Below are 20,583 nucleotides of genomic sequence, written 5' to 3'. Positions count from 1 at the left end.
AAGGCACTCGGGCCACAGCCAGCCTCCTCCATGGGCTGTCAGAGCAGCAGGAGCCTGGTGTGGGTCACTGGGGGGCAGGGGTGAAGGGCACGGGGCAGGGAGGATCTCAGGGGAGAGACCAAGGCCGGGCAAGCATGAAACCTGCCCATCGGAGTGTGCTGTCTGTCTGCATTGCTCCGAGCCCGGCTCTGGGGCTGGGGTCGGGGGTGTCCAGGGCCCTGCCTGGCTGGGTCTGCACGGAGCGCTTGAGGCTGGAGTGGCTGAACCCAACCCTAAGGCCGCCCAGGCTTCAGAGCCACTCCCTCAGCCGCAAGCGAGGGCTTGATGCTGTAGAAAAGTGGTTTATTGACAGGCCAGCTTCTGCAGCCAGCCGCTGCCCAGTGTGGGGCTCAGGGCGCCAGGGTTGGACTCTGGGGAAGGTGGTTCTTAAGGTCCAAGGTCGTGGGGGTGGGCAGAGCAGTTCCTGACGGCTCCCAGCTCTTCTGGCAGGTGTAGGCCTCAGCCCACATGAGCAGAGCAGGGGCCTGCAGGTTCTCCCAGCTCAGGGTGTAAAAGGAGATCGGTGTGAGGCTGGGGTTGGCCGGAGCCTGGGGAGGTCGCGGCCCAGGTGTGGGTGCAGGTGGCCTAGGCAGGCTGGTGGAAGAGGCTGCGGGTGCAGAGCCTCCGCTTGAGCTCCTGCCACAGCAGCTGCCGCTCCCGCTGAGCCCCCTTCATGACCCCGCTGTTCTCTAGGGCACGGCGGGACAGGTAGGGCAGCACCTCCATCACAGGCCCGTAAGGGACATACTTGTACACCGGGAAGCCTGCCTGGCCTGCACGCAGGGGAGGGAGTGGTGAGGCCCCACCCCAAAGGAGGCCCAGCCCCGCCCCTCGCAATACAGCTCCGCCCCGAGGCCAGCCCCGCCCCCACACCCCTGCCCCACCCCCGGGGAGGCCCAGCTCCGCCCCCTGCACCCCAACCCTGCACCCTAGAGGCCCAACCCCACCCCTCACCCGCTCCGCCCCCAGGGAGGTGCTACAGCCCGGTCCCGGGGGCCCAGCTCTGCCCCTGCTCCCCAGCCCTGCACAAGGAAGGCCCGGCTCCAGCCCCACCGCGGGGAGGCCCCTCACCCAGCGGGAAGCTGATGTGGTCGCACATGCCCAGAAGCTGTCCAAAGTACACCTGGCGGTCGGCGGGGTGCAGGCCCAGCTCCTCCATCCTGTAAATGGGCAGGGTGCAGGCTGAGCCCCTCACCCCGAGAACCCTACCCGCAGGGTAAGGTGAGGGCACAGGCTCTGTCCTGCCTACTGCAGGCCTCCGCCCAGGGCCAAGGCCACCAAGTGTCCCCTCCCCCAGCCAGCCTCCCCTCCTGCTGTGCTTGCCCCCAGCTGCCCAGAGAGGCAGACTCACCCAGCGCAGGCCCTCCCATCACCCCCTCCTCAAGCCCTCGGTACCAGTGCTGTGTTCCCAGCTCCTCACCCTCCCCTTGCTGGCTGCCCTGTGCACACTTCAGTCACCAGCCACTGGTGGCCACTGAGCCTCTGGAGGATGGATGGTCTGAGTTGAGATGCACTGCACACGTCAAACACACATGGGCCTCTGAGGACAGTGTGCGAACAGAATGCGGAATATCTCACTGCTTTTCTGAAAACGTGTTTAAGTGCTGCTGTTTTGGGTATGTGGGGTTAATTGAAATTTATCAAATTCAACTTCTGTTTTCTAAGGTGACTGCAGAGCGTTTGGGATTGATGCCCGTGGCTCAGATTTCTCCTAGTGCCGCTCAGACACTGAAGTGGGGGCCCCAGGTTTGGTCCACACCCTCCCTACTCTCACTTCCACTCGTAGGATCTTTAAAAAATCCCCAGGGTTTGAAATATTTATGCACCGGTGATGCCCACACTTTTACCTCTGGCTCCTGACCAGGCAGATCCACAGCCACCACCCTCCCTCCACCTGGGTCCTCACACCCACCCAGGCTGGGCCCATCACGGGACCCCCATCCCGTCCCTGGAGCCCACCACCCTTCTCGCTGTCTCAGGGCCCCACCCCAGGCTCCCAGACCACTCAGTGTACCTCACCCTGAACATCCACACAAGGGGCGTCCCACAGACCCTTCTCTCCCTCGCCCGGGGCTGGGCTCCGAGGTTGAGCCCCAGTCCAGGAACAGGCAAGTGGCATCCTGTGAAATCTGCCCCTCCACACCCTCCGCTGCAGCTCCTTCCATGCCAGCCCACGCCCACAGCCATGTGACTGCAGCTGCCCCAGCACAGGAGAGGCTCTCCATCCACCCAGTGACACCTGAGCAGGGCCTGACTCGTTCTGGCCACAGAACCACAGCAAACGTGGCACGGGCAAAGGCCTGCTCTCTCCGGGTCTTCTGAAAGCCTGAAACCACCTGTGGAGAAGCCTGAGCTAGCCTGCTGGACACCCGACCTGGGAGCCAGAGCCCTTCGCTGCCCTGGCCACAGATGAACCTGTTCAGGGCCAACAGAACCCCAGCTGACCACGGATGCAGGACAACCCCAGGCCAGGCCCACGCACCCTGCTGGCTCACAAAACACTGCGCAGGGCCCCAAGCTGTGGGTGGGCTCATGACTTGGCCAAATCTAACCCAGGCTCTCTTGACAGGGTCCCTAACATGTGACACCAGAGACCACAGCGCTTCCCCAGGAATTCCAGCCCAAGCTCTTCCAGGCCCAGGGCCCCTGGAGCAGGACACAAGACCCCAGCCTGCCTGCAGGGCAGAGGCTCCCCCAGAACGGCCTGGCCAGGCTGCGGGGCCTGGGACGGCAGGGCACTCGGGTCAGGGAAGCTGCGTCTAGGGCTGCAGGACTAGGCCAATATGGGAAGCCAGGCCAGCTCCCATGGAACGATCCAGAAGCTAGGAGAAAGGAGGCCTTCTGTGGACAGTTACACCTTCAGCAGTCTCATGGTCCTTGCCTAGTCAGGCTGAGAGGACCGGCCTGAGACCAAAAGCTGAAGCTCAAAAAGGCAGCCACAGGCGGCTGAGAATCTGATGGGGACCTGAGGAGGTGGGCGCCGGCAGGGCCTCTGTGAGCACCGTCGGGCGGACCCTGGGCACAGAGGGACCAGCCTCGATCAAGGCTCCAGCACAAAACTATGTTTTAAGCCTAAGCAAAAACCAGCTTTTAAAATTTGCAACTCAATCCTGTGTTCCTTCCAAAGTCAAGGAAGCCAGAACTCATCTCCCCTGAGCACAGAAGGGTGCCCCTGGCCACCCCACATCCAAGGATGGGGCAGGGTGTCCAAGGAGGCCCCAGGGAGTAAGGGAAGAGGTGGAAGAGCCCACCCGGCTGGGACGCCGGTCAGAGCCCCTCACCCCACCCCAAAGAAACACCTGACCCCCCACACACACAGGACTCCAGAGGCTGCCCTGGCCACCCCACGGCCTCCACACTCCTGTTCCCAGCCAGGCGGCTGCAAGGGCAGGCATCAGAAACCGTGGCTCTGAGCTGCAGATTCAGGCTGTGTAAAAGCAGCCTTTGGCAGGAGAAGACCAAGCCGGACATTGCTGAACCACTCAGGACAACCAGTCACCCCAGGCAGCACCAGCAAGTGCCCCAGGCACACCCCGGCACCTCCAATACCCAGGCCCTGGCTAGGGGTACCCGCTGTGGGAGAGGGGCCTGCCTTGCTCCTGGGGAAGGTGCAGGCCAGCCAGGCCACCACGCACCCAGCTTCCTGTGGGGTGGGCGGAGGAGCCAGAACCCCTGGTGGGGTCCACGCTCAGTTGAGATACGAGATGAAAGAACACAGGATGGGGAATCTCCCATCCTGTGGTTAGGACTCGGCACCTTTACTGCTGGGTGGACAGCTGAAATCCCCGTTAGGGAACTAAGGAGCTTCCCCGATGGCTCAGCAGGTAAAGAACCCACCTGCAACACAGGAGACACAGGAGACCAGGGTTCAATCCCTGGGTCGGGAAGACCCCTGGTATCCTTGCCTGGAGGATCCCATGGACAGTGGAGCCTGGCAGCCCACAGTCCATGTGGGTCACAAAGAGTCGGACACGTCTTGGCAACTGAGCACTGCGCTGGGGAACTAAGATCCCACAAGTCACAAATCAATGCCAAAAAAAATAAAAAGGCATGTATTTCACCTCATTCCTATCTGTGACTTACAAGGCTGCCCCATGGGGACACAGCCCACGTTAAATCCCAAGCGTAGTTTAAAGTGCTGCGGAGCTGTCTATAAACGAGGCGACGCGTCTCAGGTTGCCAACGTTTCACGCTGTGTGAATCACCTGATGATACTTATTTTTAATCAGAAACCTGAGGAAGTCGGGTATTAATGCTAAAAGCCAAAGGAACTGCAGGCAGCCTTTCTGCTACTGCAGCGAGATGCCCAGCTGGGCCCGGGGGGTCCAGGAGCCACAGATGCCCCCCAAAACCCCCGCCTGCCTCATGCTTCCAGCGCAGCCCCGGGCACGGGGCGGGGCGGGGGGGATAGTAGGACCCACCTGCGCAGCGTGAAGCGCACGGTGTCCTCGTTGTGCGAGGCCACCATCACCGCGGCCCTGGCGTTGTGCTTCAGCTCCTCCAGGACATAGTCCAGGCACCTGTGGGGGGGAACGTGAGCCAGGCCCGCACAGCCCCCTGGGGGCAGAGGCCGCCGGCCCGCCCGGGGTTCCGGGACCACGGGAAGGAGCAAGTGTCCCACTCAGCTGGGGTCATGCGTCCAACAGCATGGAGGCCGGCCCCCTGCAACGCCCGGCCAGCCCCTCACGCCCAGAGCCCTGCCCCCTGGGAGCCCGGCGCCGCCCACCTGTGGTACACAGCACTGGTGGCCTCGTACGTGGGGTTGATGGGGTCCTCGTAGCCCACCTCCAGTGCGCGGGCACGCTCCTGGGCCATGTACGCACCGCGCACCAGCTTTGCCCCGAAACACCAGCCCTCCCGGCGAGCCAGCTCCACATCCAGGATGACGTTGTCATAGGCATCCTGCGGGCCGCGCCAGAGGTCAAGGATGACCGGGATGGGCCCCCCTCCAGCCTGTATCCCCCAGCGGAGCCTCCCTGGGGCCTGGGTGCCCCCAGCGTGTAGCCAGCAGCTGTGGCCCCTTGGCAGGGACTCTGCAAGCCATCAGCACCTGCCGGGACCCCACCCACCCACTTGCCCTGTCCCCAAAGCCCCAGCGCCAATCCCTGGCCCCTCCAAACACCCAGCTGGGCCCCAAATGGCCAGCCAGGGTTTGCACTCAGGGTCCCTGAAGCACACGCACAAGTCTGGGCAGGGGCCCAGAGCCTGCGTCAGATACTTGGAGAGAACCAAGCCGTAAAGGGCCGGAGAAGACAGCCACTCAAAACCTGGGGGGTTGAGGCACTTTAAGTGGACTCAGAAAGCTGCTCCGTCCGTGTTGCTGCGGCCCCTCACCCCCCAGCGTGGGGCGGGCGGGCACACACCCTGAGGTAGCACTGGAACGTGTTGAAGATGAGCGGCCTCTCCACGTTGAACCTGCGCTGCATCTCCAGCGTCAGGCGGCTGATGGCTGGCTGGAAGTAGGTCTGCTCCGCATCCACCATCAGCCGCACGCCCACCTGGTTGGCTTTCTGAGGGACGCACAGGAGGGGGTCTGTGTGGGCGCGGATGAACAGGCGCCCCCCCGACCCCACCACGTCCTGGGCATCCCCCCCTACCCAGCACATATGGGGCACCCCCCCAGACCCCAGCCCATCCGAGGCAGCGGCCCGCCGACGCCAGCGCATCCCCAGCACCCCCAATCCCAGCGCATCCCAGGGCAACCCCTTGACCCCAGCATGTCTGGGGCACCCCCATCCCAACCCCAGCACGTCCCGGGGCACCCCCTGACATCAGCGCATTCTAGGGCACCCACCTGACCCCTGCGCATCCAGGGTGCCCCCCCCAACCCCAGCACATCTTAGGGCACCCCCCAACCCCAGCATGTCCGGGGCACGCCCTCAACCCCAGCATGTCCAGGGTGCCCCCCCGACCCCAGCACGTCCCGGGCACCCCACCTTGGCTAGCACGTCCATCCTCTGCAGCATGCGTGTCATCTGCCGCTCCTCCTCCTCTGTGAACTGCGACAGCAGGGGCTCCAGCCGTCCCGTCTGGGGGCAGGGCCATCCGGTCACAGCGGGCTCTGTGCCTGGGCCCCTAGGCCAGCACGGCCCACTCCCGTGGGCGCCCTCTACAGGGCCTCCCGACCTCCCAGGCCTGGTACCCAGGCCCCACTCCCCCCACTGCCGTGTCCACGCGTGAAGGCCAGTGGCCCGCCCAGGGACCCCCAGCCACCAGGACCCAGGACCACACTGCCCCCAGGACGCCGGCTCCCGTGCAGGCCTGGCCTGCACCCGAGGAGTCTGACCCCACACGAGGTGACCCCCGTGCCTCCCCAAGGAAACCCCGGCTCTGTGCGTGGGGCCCCCTACAATGACCCTGTAGGAACCATGAGGCGGGGACCAGCTGCCCGGGGCACGTCACCTGCATGTTGGGGACCACCAGGTGCCTGGAGAGCTCAGTCCTGCTGTCAATGAGGCTGCACCAGTCCAGCAGGTCCAGCGTGCTGTGGGAAGAGGCGCGCCAGCAGCAGGCGGCAGCCTGACCACGGCTGCCCGCGCCCGCCACACGCCCAGGCCCCACACCAGGCCCCTCCCTGCGGGAGCGCCCCCAGACCAACCCCCACGAGGCCTGCCTTGAAACACAGATACAAATGGAAACAGTACATCCCCTGTTTATGAAACAGAAGTGAGACACAAGACTCTTCAGAGGATCTCAGCTGCCCTCACCCTCCACCCACCTGCCAGGTGGGTCCAGGACAGCGGGGTGTAGCACCCCACTCAAGAACTCAGACAATTCCGTGGGAAGCTCTGGGGTTCGGGGGTCCCACAACCCAGCAGAGAGTTAGCAGGATCGGGAGAGGCCGTTGAGGCTCAGCCAGAACCCCACCTGGATGCAGGCGGCCACCCCCGGGGACCTCAGCAGGGCTCTGCCTACCCAGACACTCCCAGCGTCTCTGCAGTGAACCAGTCCTCAATCTCCGCCCGGGACGCGATGCCCATCTTGACCACGCTTTCCTGCAGAAGCAGGGGGGGCGTCGGTCCCTCCCTGCCCCACTTCCGGCCCTTCTCACAAGCACCTCCTGCCCTGCCTGCTGGCCTTCAATGCCAGGCTGACCTCCTCACACCAGCACGAGACCTGGCTACCTTCTGCCTTGGGTCTCTACTCCATAGACGGCCTCTCCCTGCTGCCCGCCACCCCCCAAGGTTCCCCACATGCCTGCCCACCCCCTGCGGGGGCCCCCGCTCCCACCCAGCGCCCGCCTGCCGAGTCTCTCCCTGCCTGCACACAGGCCCTGGAGAAGTGGCAGGACTCAGACATGGCTGGGCCTCCTGGGCAGGGTTCCTGGTGGCCCACCTGCCCACAGCCACCAGGGAGGGGCGCCCACCTGCAGTGCGGCCACCTCAAGCTTCGTGTCCACAGCGGCCAGCCCAGCCTTGCCCTGCTCAGCAGCCACGTGGTGGAAGAAGCGTCTCCACTTGGTCAGCATGTCCGAGAACTGCAGCTGCAGACGCCAGCCCTGAGCTTCCACCCAGGCGCCCGTGAGCCCCTCCCGGGACCCCCTGCAGCCCAAGCCCCCAAGCCCACCTGTGCGCCCGGCTCCTAGCCTGAGCCCACCGAGCCTACCCGGGTGCACCCAGAGCCCAGGCACCAGCATGTGAGTGAAGGCACCTTCGCTTAACACTCATAGTGCCCCGCGTTCATACCAATCCTCTGCGGGTGTGGGGGGGTGGGGGGGTTCTGACATTCACCAGAAACTGTGGTCTCCCCAAAGCTGTGAGCTTAATGGCTGAGAAGCCGTCCTCGCTGGCTCCGCCTGTGAGAAGCCACAGGAAGAGCCATCAGGGCCTTGGGGGTTAGGGGGACTCTGAGCCCAGAATCTGTGCCACTCCAGTCAGGACATGTCTCAGCAACATGCAGGAGGCTGCAGGCAGTGGGCGGGGCCACACCTTCCATGGGTTACCCACGACACCCAGCCCCGAGACCCCCAGAAAGAGAATGATCTCACTCGAATGATCCACCCAGTGAGACAGTCGGTGGTACCAGCACACCTGTCCTCCCGGGAGAACACCTGTCCGCCCTCGCCCCCAGGCCCGGGCGGGCCACTTGGCCCTCGGAATTGGCTCTGGTGGCTACCTGGCAATTTCAGGCTGCGGGGGCAGCAGCGGGAGGGGAGGGCCCTTCGAGGACCCAGACACCTGGGCCGGGTGACCAGCCAGGGCAGAAACACCAACCCTGAGTGGCCCGTGAACGCCCTGCGCACAGCTGCCCCTGACGCCCCCGCAGGCAGGCAGGCCACTCAGAGGGCTTGGAGCTGGCCATGTGCGGTCAGGAAGGCAGGGGGGCCAGGGAGCAGGGGAGGCCTGCCCACGCTCGCCCACTTGATTCCTCTCCAGTGGTCTCGGCACCCAGGGCCACCCCGAGGGCACACGGACACAGACTCGCCCGCAGAGCACCGCCGGGAGGCAGACCACGCTCCGCAGCCTCCGTCCCTCCTGTCTGGCTGCTGGAAGCCCATGATCACACCTCTGCTCGTCTGTCCCCAGGCCAGAACCAAGGAGACGCCCTGAGCCCCAGACACCAGGCAGCCACTGTCTATGCGACCAGTCAGGTGCCCGATGCTGACCCCAGCAGGCTGCCTCTGGGTGGTCCTCATCCTGTCCCTGAAGTGTTCACAGTGTCGGGGCCCTAACAGGAGAGCTGTTGGGGAGCCGTTGGGGACCCGCTGGGGTTCTGAGACTGAAGCACACTGAGGCCTGCATGTCTTCCGGCTGAGCTGCCTCGCGAGGGGGTGGTCCTGCCCAAGGGCCACGTGGGGCAGCATCTCCATCCGGGAGGGCACAGCCGCAGCCCCTGGGACGGTGCTGCCCTTGGCAAAGCCAAGCGCCGTGTGACGAGATCCAAGCCCCCTGGCAGGTCCGCATCTGGGCACCTGGGGCCAGCCAGGCTCCTCAGGAAGCAACGGGCTAGACTGGGTGTGTGAGCCCAGGCCACCTCCTGACCTCAGCCACCAAGACGCGGACCAAAGCCTGGGTGAACGCTCCAGCCCCTGCCTCGAGCTCGCCCCCCAGTGTCCCTGAAGCGGGGGCCGCCCAGGCCTCACCTGAGGCCTCGATGCAATGCAGGAAGGTCTCCATGTGGCTGTCACACTTGGCCTCGCTGGCATAGAAGTAGGTGCGGGCGCTGGTGACCCCGTCCCTGCGGTCCCCGAAGGCCCGGTGCGCCTGGAACTGCTTTTCCCTCTTACTGACACCTGGGGGCGGGTGTGCCAGCCTGAGTCCACGGCCCTGCACATGGCCCCTGCCGGAGCTGCACCCGCTCTGCCTCCAAAGCGGCCCGTGCCCGCTCCCTGACTCAGCCTGGGTCACACCCAGGTGGGGAAGGCAGAGCCCAGGCGCCCAGGAAGGCCAGGAGGGCGTGTCACCTGCCAGGGCACCTGGGGACACGGGCTGGAGCTGCAGTAGCAGCCCTGGGTCCCAAGGCAAGAGGTGTGTGCGAGGGGAGAGGGCTCACTCCTGACTGGCTCCCCTTGACTCACCGCAGCCATCACGCTCCAAGGCTGAGGAACAGGACCTGAAGGAGAAAGGAGATGGGAAGGGTCAGGCCCCCACTGCAGAGGGCAGGCAGGAGGGGCAGGCAGGGGGACGCTGAGCCAGACACCGACGAGAGGGGGGCAGCTCACCTGCCAGGTGGGAGCACCCGGCCCCACCCACCCCACCCTCCAGGGTCATCTCCTCTGAGCCTGGCAGACAGGGCCCGGCCGCCAACAAGCCCTGCACCCCAGTCTCCCCCCAGGGAGCCCCTCCTTACAGTGGGTGAGAGGCAAGCAAAGCAACACACAGCCCAAGGCCTGGGAGGGTCCTTCCTGAGAGGAAAAGGCGGGCCGACCCGAGACAGGGTGGCCGCCAGCTTCCGCCCCCCTGCCCTCCCCTCACGCCACCCGCCTCACCCAAGTGCCACAGGGTTACTTTTGAATCCATAGCCCGAAGGTGTGTTTCCAGCATCCACCCTCCCTTGGCCGGCCCGGCCATCACACCTGAATACCCAGGTCCTCCCGAGGGCAGGACCCTAGGCCACCCTGGAGGAGGCACCGCAGATGCAGCCTGGCAGGGTGGAGGGATGCCACGGCTCCCATCCACACCGAGGCTGTGGGGGCTCGGGCCTGCTCCGTCAGCACGCAGCCCAGAGTCCACCTCTCAGGCGACTACCTGCCACAGAGGGAACACCGTCGCTCAGAGGCCCCCAGCGCTGGGGCCAGTGACAGTCCCAGGTAGCGGCCAGCCACCTGCCCTCCAAGCCCCAGCCAGGCTCCAAAACCATGGGAAGCAACCAGCCACACAGCTGCAGTGTGGGGCCAGGGCCCAGCCTGAGCAGAGAGCACTGGGGGGACAGGGCTGTGGTTCTGGAGCGGGCCTGCAAGTGGGTGGGGCCTCTGGGAGACAAAAGGGGCAGCTGACAGGCTAGGGGGAGGGGGTGTCATCTCAGCATGGGGAGAAGGGGGAGCACACTCTGTGCATGCACACACATACACATGCACACACATGCAGCCATGTGTGCACACACGTGCACACACTTTCAGACACACATGCACACAAAAACATGCAGACACACGTGCACACATACACGTGCAGAGACACACGTGCAGACCTGTGTACACACAAACATGCAGACACGTGAGCACACAGACACACATGCACACACACATGCACACACACACGTGCAGAGACACACATGCAGACCTGTGTACACACAAACACACAGACAAGTGAGCACACAGACACACATGCAGACACACGTGCACACACACACGTGCAGAGACACACGTGCAGACCTGTGTACACACAAACATGCAGACACGTGAGCACACAGACACACATGCAGACACACGTGTACACATACACATGCAGAGACACACGTGCAGACATGTGCGCACACACATGCAGACATGTGAGCACACATGCAGACGTGCACACATATGTGCACACACACGTGCAGAGACACACGTGCAGACCTGTGTACACACAAACATGCAGACACGTGAGCACACAGACATGTGCAGAGACACACATGCAGACATGTGCGCACAAACATGCAGACATGTGAGCACACATGCAGACGTGCACACATATGTGCACGGCCCAAGATGTGGAGAAGGGAACAAAAGTGCACCAGGAAGGGCGGGCACAGGACAGAATGGCAGGAATGACAGGAAGTCCCGGGCCACGCCCTCAGCCATCTCTAAGCTCAGCTCTACATCAGATTTGCTGGCTGGATGCCTTTTAGGAAAAAATAAACAGTGAGGGGGTGGGGGTGCCGCAGTGGTAAAGAACCCGCCTGCCAGTGCAGAACACTCCAGAGACACAGGTTCAATCCCTGGGTGGGGAAGATCCCCTGGAGAAGGAAATAGCAACCCACTCCAGTATTCTTGCCTGGAGAATCTCATGGACAGAGGAGCCTGGTGGGCTACAGTCCTCAGGGTTGCAAAGAGTCAAACACGACTGCACGACTGACCATGCACACACATAAGAGGTGAGGAGAGACCCCGCTGGCCACCCCCACACTGAAGGAGAAAACAGAACAGGCTCCATCTTGAAAGCAGGACTCCAATTTGGGCCGGACTGTAGACTTTGAACTATATGCCCAGTATCTATGGAAACGACATACCAACTGGAGGCCCCTGGAAGGAGGAGCCCCAGGGCTCTCCATGCCTAAAAGAATACCCTAATTATCTGTGTAACCAAATAGAATCATACATTCTATTATGCTTATTGGGGTATGACCACAAGCCTACTGATAATTGTCCACTGTTAACTACCTAGGCTTAAGGCATATGAATCACGGGTTGTATCTTTCTTTTTCCTTTGTTCAGACTAGTTTCAGGGAACCTTATACGCTTAGGGTATATAAGCTTTTCACAAAGACTGGTCGGGGTCCTTGGCTAAGAGGAGATTCTGCCTTGGGCCCACCGGTGTAATAAACTGCACTCCACTATCTGCCTTGTCCTTCTGAGTTTGTTTCCCAGAACGCATGGCTACAATACCAGCTCTGCCCTGATTAAATGTGGGAGGCAGGAGAGAAGCACGGAAAAGCCTGGCGGCCCCAGGCCCTGCTTCCAGGCAGCACCCAAGACCCCACACACAACCCCAACCGCGATCTTCACCCTGGGGACCCAGGCCAGGCCTGGAACAGCCAGGACAGACATATCTGCTATCTGCACTGTCCCAGCCGCCGTCATAGCCCATCATCGGGAGGAAACCTCACCCTGCTCCCCCGCCCCGTGGTGCTTAGCCGGCTGGGGGTGCCCTGGGGGGCTCCTCTCCTGGAGTGAGGACCCTGGCCTCCGCCTTCTAACAATTGTTCTGGGAACCACCGTCCACCCTGCCTGGATGGCCCCTCTGCCTCCCGCTTCCCACCCTGGGAAGCCCCCCAGGCCCCTCGTCCCAGTGGCAGAGGCGTCAGCATCATTCCCAGGGCAAGGTCTAGGGGCCTGTGATCGCTTGTTCCCCCCACGGGAGCTCGATGGCCGGATGTTGGATCAGCGCCCACGAGCCCGGTTCTGCACCCTCAGCCCGGCCCCACCGAGCACAAGGGGCGGCCAGACAACTGCAGACAGGCCGCCACGTGAGGACAGGAAGGGATCGCAGCTCAGGCCCAGAGGCCAGCCAGCAGGGCTCCGGCAGGACCAGCAGCCCAGGGTCACAAGCTCCGTGCCTGCGGCCAGCCCCGCCTCCCAACGCTCCCCTGCAGGGCGAATTGCCCGGGGGAAAGGAGGCTTTTCATACCAGAGAAAGAACTTCCATTGTGAAACCACCAACCCCCACCCAGACCCAATGGGACACAGCCCATTAGTTATTCAAAAGGCAGCCCCAGGCAGCCACCAGTCTCCGGGAACAGGGGGTGCGGAGCTGGAGAACCCTGCCTTCACGACAGCAAATTGAGAGACAGGGGCTTGGCTCCCCAAGCCAATCGAGCAGCGGCTCCACTGGGACATTCCGTTCCCAGGGCTGGAGTCTCCTATGACCCATCCCCTCCCTGCCCCTGGCCAGAGAAAACATCAAACCTGAGATGGGGCAGGCGACTCAGAAAGCCTGTTCCCCACCCTCACTGGCTCAGGCGCAGCTGACTCAGCGCGGCTTGGCCTGGAGGGGAGCAGAAACCAGCCCAGCAACCAGGCAGGCATTCTGCAAAGCAAGGGCTGGATCTGCCTGAGTCTCCAATGGGGGACCCGTCCTGTGGCCCAGGAGCAGGGTGGGGGGTGCCCTCCTGCCCCCACACCCCCTGCCCAGAGAACAGACCCCTGCAGCCAGTCAGTGACCTTGGCGAAGCCGCTGGGCTGGCCTGCCACACAGAGCCAGCACATTCCATTTTCCTCGGATGCCCCGGGCAGGCTCCACAGCTGCCAGGAGGATCCCAGCTGCTAATCAGGAAGGGTCTCGGGCCAGGCAGAGGGACCGCCCTCGGGGCCAGAATCCTCTGAAGAGATGCTTCACCAGGAAGCAGAGGACGACCGATGCCAGTGTGGCCGTCTGTGCCACGGCCACTCAGCTTTGCCAGCCGCCCCCATAGGGTGAGAGCAGCCTATAGTTTTCACGTATCACAACGTACTACTCTTGCTTTGCTTCAACCATTTACAACTGCAGCCATGATCCTTAGCCTGCAGACTGTCCCAAACCAGGTGGATCAGACTAGGGGCCAGGGTTGGCCAGCCCCAGCCTCGGGCACACAAGGCCTTGGTGAAGGCTCAGGCCGTCATCCTCACGGGACAAAGGCCCAACCCCAGGCAGGCCCAGGAGGGCTGTGGAGGTCAGGCGGCCGGAGCTCCCCCAGCGGTCCCGGCCAGTCCTGCCCGCGTCGCGTGGCCCTTACTCCATCTCCGTGCGCTCAGCCTCCTCAGGCGTCAAGTCCTCCTCCACACCGTAGTCCAGGATGGAGCCCACGCCGAAGGCCCTGTTGTGCTGGATCAGGGGCCGGATGGACTCCTGGTCCTCGCCAGCCACAAACTGCCCGTAGAAGGTCATCTTCATCAGCGTGTTGAACAACCTTTGCCCCAGAAGTTTCCTGGCAAGATGCAGCAGCTGGAAGACAAGGGGAGCTGCTGTCCAGGGCCACCTGGGCTCCTGGCCCCCGGAAGGACTTACTCCCAGGTCACGCAAAGCCCTGACACGCTCCCCAGGGCCACACTCGGCGCAGGGCCCTGGTTTTACGGCCACACCACCCAGAATGGCTTGCTTCCCACTCGTAGGAGCTGGCTGTCCCCAACTCCTCGTCAGAGTTGGCTGGTCCCCAGCGCTGCTCTGACCCCTCTCCTGCCCTGCAGACTCACAGGTGAACCCGGAGGCACATGGCAGCCACCTGACCACGGCTGGGTGGATACAGGGACTGGCGGGCCTCTCCAGGAACAGCAGCGGTGAGTTCACAGCGTTGTCTGTATCCACGCCTTGGCTGGGGATGACGGGGACTGGTGTGACTTTCTCGGAGGCAAGCACCCAGAGTTTTCAATGTTTTGCTCACTGCTTATTCCAAGTCCCTAAAACACTGCCTGGCAAGGGGCTGGCCCTGCAGTGGGTGCTGAACAGATGAACACACAGAACTCCGAGTAAGCACGAGTCCCGCTGGAGGCAGCATGGGCCAGAAGTGAGCCGGGTAACTGCCCCCAAGGGTCTGAGAGACGACCGCCGACGGGGGGCCAGTGGGGGCTCGGCACAGTCATGCGTCCACCGCAGACCAGCAGCCCAGGCGTGCGAGCCCCAGGGGAAGACAGCCACCCAAACCACTCAGCCTTCTCCTCTACCCGCCAGCACCACACCCCAAATTCCTGCCATCTTCCTTCAAATGGGCTGAGCAGGTGCCTCCTGCCCAGCGCAGTTCCAGGCTGAGCGAAACAGAGGAGGGACTCCCCTCCTAGTTGTGGGGAGACCCAGAAGGCGGGAGGGGCAAGGTCCTTCACAGGATTCAGAATGGGGGCGAGGGGGTGCCGGACAGGGCAAGAGGAGGGCTCTGCCAGGCAAGGAGGTGACAAGGCGGGAAGGAATCAGGATAGGGGGCAGGGGTGACTGCTGGAGGACACACCCATCACCTGTCCGGGAATCCCTGTCCCACCTCCAACTCCAAGACCGGGACAGTCTATGGTTTCTCAACCCCAGTGAATAACAGAACCCCACTTTCTTATGGGGATCAGGCCTCAGGGAACCATCTCTAGTCCGAGCAAAAGCATGGGTGAGTCACAGGCCTTTATCCCCAAACCAGCATCAAACGGCCCACGCCACCCCAAGGCTGACACAGCTGCCCTGCGCCTGGCACTGCAACAGACACTCAGGGGGCCACATGGCATGCCGAGGGCAAAGGTTTCTAGGCCATCACCTCTTCCCATTGGCAGCCTTGCCCAGTGTCTGACTTTATTGCATCTCGTTGTTTTTATAAGGAAGATTGGAAATGGAAAGTGAAAGCCCCAAGCTGGGGGAGGGCAGCCTTCTCCCGCCTCCCAGGAGCCTGGGCCAGAAGTCAGGGAGGCTGTGGGCCTGGGCAGCCTCACTGAAGGGCAAGTCAGGTCTCCAACAAATCCCAGTTCAACCCAGAGGCAGACGAGGCAGAATCAGGGACCTGAGAGCCAGCACTCAGCTGTGGGAAATCCCTGACATCATACATGCCGATTTCGAGGACTGTCAGAAACACGGCATGGACGTGGGTAAATAATCTAGGCTGTACAGGCCACACAGTCCATCCTAGCCACCCAGCTACTGTGGAGGAGCCCCAGCCAACACTCACTGAAGGAGCAGGAGCAGGGCTGATGCTGAAGTGTGGTCCAGGGACCTCCTGGTCCCCTTGTGCCCCTGTGTTGTCAGGGGCAACAACTCTGAAGGCCCCACCAGGTCCCACCCTGGCACGGGAGAGGCCAGCCTGTCACAGAGGGCGATGGAAGCACTGGGGCAGGGCTGGCGGTTTAAAGCCCAGAGCAAAGCAGCCTGTAGGCTCATCCTGGTGCCCAGTGTGCCCTGAGGTGGCTCCGCCCGAGACCAGGTAGCCCCACCTCTTCCCCAGGTAGCAGCATCCTTCATGGATTTAGAAACTTGCACCAGGAACGCAGACACTGTAAAAGACTCAGAGATGCCTACACGTGAGGACGGGTAAGGCCAGTTCTCTCGCCTCCCTGCCCACACCCTTCCCCCAGGCTCTCCGGCGCTGGCTCACACCCAAGCACAGAGGCTTTCATCACAGAACACCTGGATGTTCTAAACCATTCACAAAAAGGCCTCCCTGTGGGCAAGTGCGGGCCCCCACTGGGTCCAGAGCCAATGCCACAGCTCAAACCAGGTTCCTGCAAGCTGACACTCCCTGGGGCAGGAGCTGCACAGACCTGCACTGGCTGGGCAGGAGGAATTTCTGCTGCAGGCCAGACTATACGAAGGACCAGGTCTGGGGAGCAGCCCACAAGCTCCGCAGTCTAGTCTCCGCCCGGTTTCCTCCAGCACCAGGCGCCAAGGTCACTGTCACCAGCAGGACCACCAGCAAGGACGACAGTGGGCAGATCCCCCGGAGGGTGGGCAGGGCACCGCCCACAGTGACTGGGCTCCTTAAGCATGTCCCCAGGGCACAGGCAGAGCACCAGGGGAGAAGCCACCTTGCTCTCCAAGCATCCACAGCACGGTCTAGGGGCACTGGCCCCAGGCAGACGCCCGAGGGACAGTGGAGCTGGCCTGTCCCTCCTGTCATCCCCCGCAATGCTCGAGGACTCCAGCTGTGTGGGCTTCTCTGCTGATTCTGAACCTAGCCCTTCCAAAGCCACCCAGCTCTAACTCTGCCCTCACCACCCACCCATCGTGGCCTCACTTTCACCTCTGCCCAAGGTGTGGCTAGGTGCTCCTCCTGGGTGCAATCTCCCTGGCCTCTCCCTGGAGCCAAGGTGCCCTCCACACGGCCTCACTGAGACGTCAACACCACCTGCACACAGAGCCTTCAGGACCCTCAGCACCAGCTGGACCCTTGCTTTTAAACTGTTCCCAGGGTCACCCTGACAACAGCGGCTAAGACACTTCTGCTTTTTAACTTCCCAAATCCCTCACACTTTTCAAAGTCATTGTGCTCAAGTTTCGAAAGTCAGATATTCTCTCTCAACATTGCCTATTCACGATGGTCATGTGTGGGGACCCCAGCTTCCAAGAACTCTGGGGTTCCAGGCTATGAGCCACACACAGCCAGGCTACCTATTCAGCAAAGCAGATGACATTTGATTTTAATCTCAAGTGAACACTGTGTATTACTGCAGGCACTATACAGCTTAAACTTTAGACTGGTTTTTGTTTTTAATTGCTATGGTGAAGAATTCGCCTGCAATACCTGACACCTGGGTTGGATCCCTGGGTCGAGAAGATCCCCTAGAGTAGAAAATGGCACCCCACTCCCATATTCTTGGCTGGGAAATTCCATGGACAGAGGATCTTGGCGGGCTACAGTCCGTGGGGTCGCAAAGAATCGGACACGACTGAGCGACTGAACAACCACCCACAGCTGACATGTGATAAAATTCACTGCCCGAAAACCGCGTGCAGGAAACACCTCCCTTCCTAACTTCCCGGCCACGGGCTCCAGAGTGCCCGCTCTCCACCCTGAAACCTCGTAACGGCTCCCAGACGGGTGAAGGTCCGCGGGGCCCGGCCGCATCCCCGCCCCGCGGCCCCGCACACCTGCTCGTGACGCGCCAGCAGCGCGGGCGAGGCGCAGAGGCTCAGCACCAACAGGCTGCGCGCCAGCTCCCAGCTGCGCCGGCTCCGGTACGCCTCCTGCGTGTTGCCGAAGTCCACAGCGGGCACCGGCGGCCGCGCGGTTTCGGCCGGCCCGCACACGGGCTCGGCTCCCGGGCCCGCGGCGGGCTGCTCTCGGGCCGCCGGCGCGGTAGACAGCGGGGCGCGGCGACAGAGGGCGGAAAAGTGCATCCACGACGTTCGCCTGAGACCCATGGCTGCTGTCCGCCAGCGCCGGGGTTCCTTAAATAGGCGCCCCGGCCCCGCCCCCGCCCCCGCCCCCGCCCCCGCCCCCGCCAGGCTCCGCCCCGAGCTCCGCGCCACGCCCCTCCCCGAGGCTCCGCCCCCGCGCCCGGCCCCGAGCGAGTCTTTGACAGGCCCCGCCCATGGAGCCACTCCACGTGCACCCGAGCCCCGCCTTCTCAGCGGGAGGCTGCGCCTCAGAGAAGACCCCCGCCTGCTTGGCTGACCTCCCTGGCTTCTTCTCCTGCTCCGCTGGAGCCCACCCTGCACACATGCACACGTGCACATCTGGGCTTTGAGACTCCGGGTCTGCGGAGAATCCGGGAAGGCGAGGGTGATGCTGCTTCTCCTCCAGTGTAAAGGCGCTTTGGGAAACCCTCCCTCCGACCGTCCTCTCCCTGGCCTAAGGCCCAAGCGCTGAAGGAATCTTGCCAACTCCATTCTCTCCCGCCCTGCCGGTCCCACCGCCCACCCAAGGGGCAGGCATGGACCACCAGGCTCACCTTGGACGCCCTGACTTGGGGACTGCGTGACTGTGCGGCGGTCCTGTGTGTCACAGAATCTTCAGCAGCACCTTCCAGGCTTCTCTGTGCCAGACGCCAGCAGCACCCCTCCCCCAGAGCTTGCTAATGTCCCCTGGGGACCCCATCATCACGTCCACATTGATGGAGGCTTCTCGACTTTGTCACGGGCCTCTTCCCCCCTTTCCCCTGTTGGAGCTGAAGACAAAAAAGGAGAGACACGGGGGACGGGCAAGTCAAGGCCCAAGGGTCAGGGACTTGAGGGTCCTTCCATCAGCTCAGAAACTTAGCTCCCCTGGGCGTCCCCTGGGGGTCCAGGAGCGGAGACACCACACTCCCAGAGCAGGGGGCCCAAGTCTGATCCCTGGTAAGGGAGCTAGATCCCTCAAGCTGCATCTGAGACCCAGTGCAACCAAAGAAAGCAATATTAAAAAAAAAAAGAAAGAAAGAAACTAAGCTCCCCAAGAGTAGGCCAGCCTTGTGAGCTGGCTGTGGCCAACAGACTGCCCCATTTTCCTTTCATGGATAAGCTTCCCTCCTCCCCGAAACCCTTCAGGGACTCCCTGCTGCTATCCGGACAAGGCTGCTGGCTCAGCCAGGGTCACCGGCCCCCAGAGGCCAGACCCCCTACTCCCACCTTCCCTCTCGCCATGCTGGTCAGTCTGCCAGGCCCTCCTCTGAGCTCCGGGTTATGTGAGGGCTGCCCGCTGCTCTCGGCCACCTGTGCCCGCTGCCCGCCCCTGCACCCAGCCCCCTCCCTCTGTCCCCCTCCTCCTTAGGGCCCATTAGCAGGCACATACATCCCAAGCTGGGCACTGGCTAGACCCCAGCTCCTTCCTCTTGCCCTTGAAGCCCAGGCACCTGTGTTCCCCCTGCAGCTGCCTCTTGATGTGTCTTTATTGAAGGAAGGAGCGTGTCTGACGTGGGAAGTCTGACACCGGGCTCCAGGCTGGTGACAGGGTTGGGGACTCGTCCTCTGGGCCCCGCCCTGAACCCTGGGTTTCCCTGGAGTGCATCCAGCCCTCACCTGGCACCCTGGCTCTGGCTTTCCATGCAGACACCCCGCTGGTGCCAGTCTCTCCTCGGCTGGATGCGCCCAGCTGGTCCAGGCTGTGTTCCCCTAGGAACACCTGCACCCAGTTACCAGCAAAGGACCAGACTCCCAGCCCTCTGCGTGTGACCAGGACAAAGTGCAGCTTGTGTTAGGGGCCAGGGTCGGGGGTTCGTTGGCATCCTGGGGTCCCACAGCTCACCGCGCTGAGAGTGGAGAAGACTGATCACACACACATTTGGGCAAAATGACAGCACGTGTGAAATGCCAGGTTCGCTCAAGGGCTGACCTTCCTGTGCCCCTGTCCACTGACAGCTCCACCCTTGCTCTGACTCAGGAAATAGAGGGTAGAGTCCAGGGCGAAACACAGCTGACAAAGGAGAAGTCCAGCCAAATCACAGACAAGGCAGCACAGACGTGTGGTCATCAGTGCTGGGCCTGGCACCACCCCAGCCACCCGGGCCAGTCCCCCAGGGCCTGCCTCCCGCACGGGGATCGCGCTGGGTTCACTGTCTGACGTCACCTCTGGGTTCCCACCTTCCAGCTCTGGTTCCCATCGCCCAGCTTAGCTGAGGCGGATCTGAAAGGGTCAGACCCCTGGGATCTCAGCAGTGTGGCTGTATGGTCAGCCCCAGGGAAGGGCCCATCGGAAGGGCCAAGGGGTCCGGGAGGGAGCAACTGGGTGATGACTTCAGTGGGCAGCCAGCCCAGCGGCTCAGGATACTCGCCCACCCCTCTCTGCCACGTCGTGCGCCCGGCTCTTCCCAGAGCGCACATCCTCTGGGAGTCTCCTGCTCCCTGTTGTCTCCTACTGATGCCTGGGGAGCGCTCTGTTTCCACTTGTTCAGTGAGCAGGACGTTGACACTCTGTCAAAGTTACTATTTTGCCAGCTGCTTCTTACCCATGTTTCCTGAAATATTGGTCTGCCCAAATCACAGCTCCACGTCGGAACTCACTCTGATTTATGGCTGTTTGCTGCTTTGCTCTGCACCCATTTCTACTGATATATTT

The 20,583-nt window shown here is 62.6% G+C and overlaps 1 protein-coding gene across 5 annotated transcripts; it reads right to left on the bottom strand.

Moving 5' to 3' along the window:
- Positions 1–325: 325 nt before the first annotated feature.
- On the bottom strand, positions 326–17,980 carry PRODH (proline dehydrogenase 1). 5 transcript variants are annotated; one of them, XM_024977055.2, is made up of 15 exons: positions 17,700–17,980; positions 13,885–14,093; positions 9,557–9,591; positions 9,122–9,271; positions 7,770–7,834; positions 7,406–7,522; positions 6,955–7,034; positions 6,442–6,523; positions 5,976–6,068; positions 5,403–5,549; positions 4,766–4,941; positions 4,461–4,559; positions 1,460–1,579; positions 1,111–1,199; positions 326–812 (listed from the first exon to the last, which is right to left on the bottom strand). In XM_024977055.2, exons 1-15 carry the CDS (start codon positions 17,970–17,972, stop codon positions 625–627), a joined length of 1,923 nt encoding a protein of 640 aa, XP_024832823.1. In that variant the 5' UTR covers positions 17,973–17,980; the 3' UTR covers positions 326–624.
- Between the last annotated feature and the right edge of the window lie 2,603 nt (positions 17,981–20,583).

Source organism: Bos taurus, chromosome 17, assembly GCF_002263795.3.
Source record: "Bos taurus isolate L1 Dominette 01449 registration number 42190680 breed Hereford chromosome 17, ARS-UCD2.0, whole genome shotgun sequence".
In the NCBI taxonomy this organism is placed as follows: Eukaryota; Metazoa; Chordata; class Mammalia; order Artiodactyla; family Bovidae; genus Bos; species Bos taurus.
This window is presented reverse-complemented; position numbering and strand designations above follow the sequence as displayed.